The sequence below is a fragment of the Denticeps clupeoides genome, chromosome 1 (genome assembly GCF_900700375.1).
Source record: "Denticeps clupeoides chromosome 1, fDenClu1.1, whole genome shotgun sequence".
In the NCBI taxonomy this organism is placed as follows: Eukaryota; Metazoa; Chordata; class Actinopteri; order Clupeiformes; family Denticipitidae; genus Denticeps; species Denticeps clupeoides.
In genome coordinates this window covers 15,388,192-15,389,939 of record NC_041707.1, presented here as the reverse complement: position 1 = coordinate 15,389,939, position 1,748 = coordinate 15,388,192, and the positions used below count along the sequence as shown (strand labels likewise).

Here is a 1,748-nt window from a genome sequence, read left to right as displayed (position 1 = left end):
AACTGGCGACCGACACGTCGTTTTGTGGGGTGTTACCTGTTTTTTTTTTATTTATTTATTTCTCTGCCTTTTCTGTGGCTGGTGGGAGGGAGGCAGGGAGGGAAGGTGGGTGGGCTGGGGTGTTTGGTGTTGGCTTTTTTCTTTCTCTCTCCCTCTCTCTCTCTCTCTCTCTCTCTCTCCTTCTTTTTGAACGCGTAATAGAAATTAGGCTTGGCCGTGTTGATCGAGCTGCCCCGCATTGTTGCCCTGGCTGCTGACGCCCCGCCTCTAATGGCAGCCTTAAACCTGGCACCGGGCTAAAACAAACGAAAAGCCAGACTCGAGCTCCCACTCGAGCCAATTAACGCCAACTCCGGGCTCTCTCAGCGCTCAGCCAGCCACGCCGACGCCGAGGAAAAAAACAACAGGAACGGGGGGATCTTCTGGCCAGAAAAAAAAAAGAGAGAAAGAAGGGGAGACCGCCGAGCCGAGCCTTCTTAATTTCTCTCTCTCCAGCCTCAGAACAATGTCGATGAGCCCCAAGCACACGACTCCCTTTTCAGTCTCCGACATCCTGAGTCCCCTGGAGGAGAGCTACAAGAAGGTCGCGGCCATGGACGGCGCCAACCTGGGCGCCTACCGCCAGCCGCAGGCGTCGCAGGCGGCCATGCAGCAGCACCACATGGGGACGCACAACGGGACGGTGCCCGCGGCGTACCACATGACGGCGGCGGGGGTGTCGCAGCTGTCCCACTCCGCCATGGGCGGCTACTGCAACGGCAACCTGGCCAACGTGAGCGACCTGCCGCCCTACCAGGACGGCATGAGGGGCGGCTCGGCGGCGGCGGCCGGCTGGTACGGCGCCAACCCGGACCCGCGCTTCTCCACCAGTAAGTCCCGTTTACGTTCACGCCGTTTATCAGTGGTGACGGGGACAGGTCCCCCCTGGAGCAACGTGGGGTTAAGCGCCTTGCTCAAAGTGGGATTGGAACCTGGGTCTTCTGGTCCATAGGCTACACTAGTGGGCTACGTGGGTGCGGTGCAGATGTTAAAGCCCGGCTCTGTCTCTCCCCGCAGTCTCGCGCTTCATGGGCTCCTCCTCGGGCATGAACATGGGCAGCATGGGGACCCTCGGCTCGCTGGCGGACGTGGGGAAGGGCATGGGCGCCCTGGCCAGCGCCCCTCGCCGGAAGCGCCGCGTCCTCTTCTCCCAGGCGCAGGTGTACGAGCTGGAGCGGAGGTTCAAGCAGCAGAAGTACCTGTCGGCGCCCGAGCGGGAGCACCTGGCCAGCATGATCCACCTGACGCCCACCCAGGTCAAGATCTGGTTCCAGAACCACCGGTACAAGATGAAGAGGCAGGCCAAGGACAAGGTGTCGCAGCAGCAGATGCAGCAGGACAGCGGGTCGTGCCAGCAACAGCAGCAGCAGCAGCAGCAGCAGTCGCCCCGGCGGGTGGCCGTCCCGGTGCTGGTCAAGGACGGGAAGCCGTGCCAGGGCAGCGGGCACACGCCCACCACGGCCGTGCCCAGCCACCACCAGCAGGGCGGCGGCAACCTCATGATCATGTCCGGCGGCGCGGCGGCCATGGGGCAGCACCACGGCCAGCAGGGGGGCACCGCGGGCCAGTCGCCGGACCTGGGGCCGCACGCCGCCAGCCCGACGTCCCTGCAGGGCCAGGTGCCCGGCCTGTCGCACCTCAACTCGTCCGCGACCGAGTACGGCGCGGCCCTGCCGTGCTCCGCGCTGTTGTACGGCAGGACGTGGTGA

The 1,748-nt window shown here is 64.0% G+C and overlaps 1 protein-coding gene across 1 annotated transcript; it reads left to right on the top strand.

Moving 5' to 3' along the window:
- Window positions 1–261: 261 nt before the first annotated feature.
- On the top strand, window positions 262–1,748 carry nkx2.1 (NK2 homeobox 1). The gene is made up of 2 exons (XM_028986724.1): window positions 262–869; window positions 1,057–1,748. Exons 1-2 carry the CDS (start codon window positions 506–508, stop codon window positions 1,746–1,748), a joined length of 1,056 nt encoding a protein of 351 aa, XP_028842557.1. The 5' UTR covers window positions 262–505.

Excerpts from the sequence above, each read along its gene's own strand:
- nkx2.1 (XM_028986724.1), top strand. The coding sequence starts at position 506 with ATGTCGATGAGCCCCAAGCACACGACTCCCTTTTCAGTCTCCGACATC. Across the intron at positions 870-1,056 it reads GGACCCGCGCTTCTCCACCA|TCTCGCGCTTCATGGGCTCC; the intron begins GTAAGTCCCGTT and ends CTCTCCCCGCAG.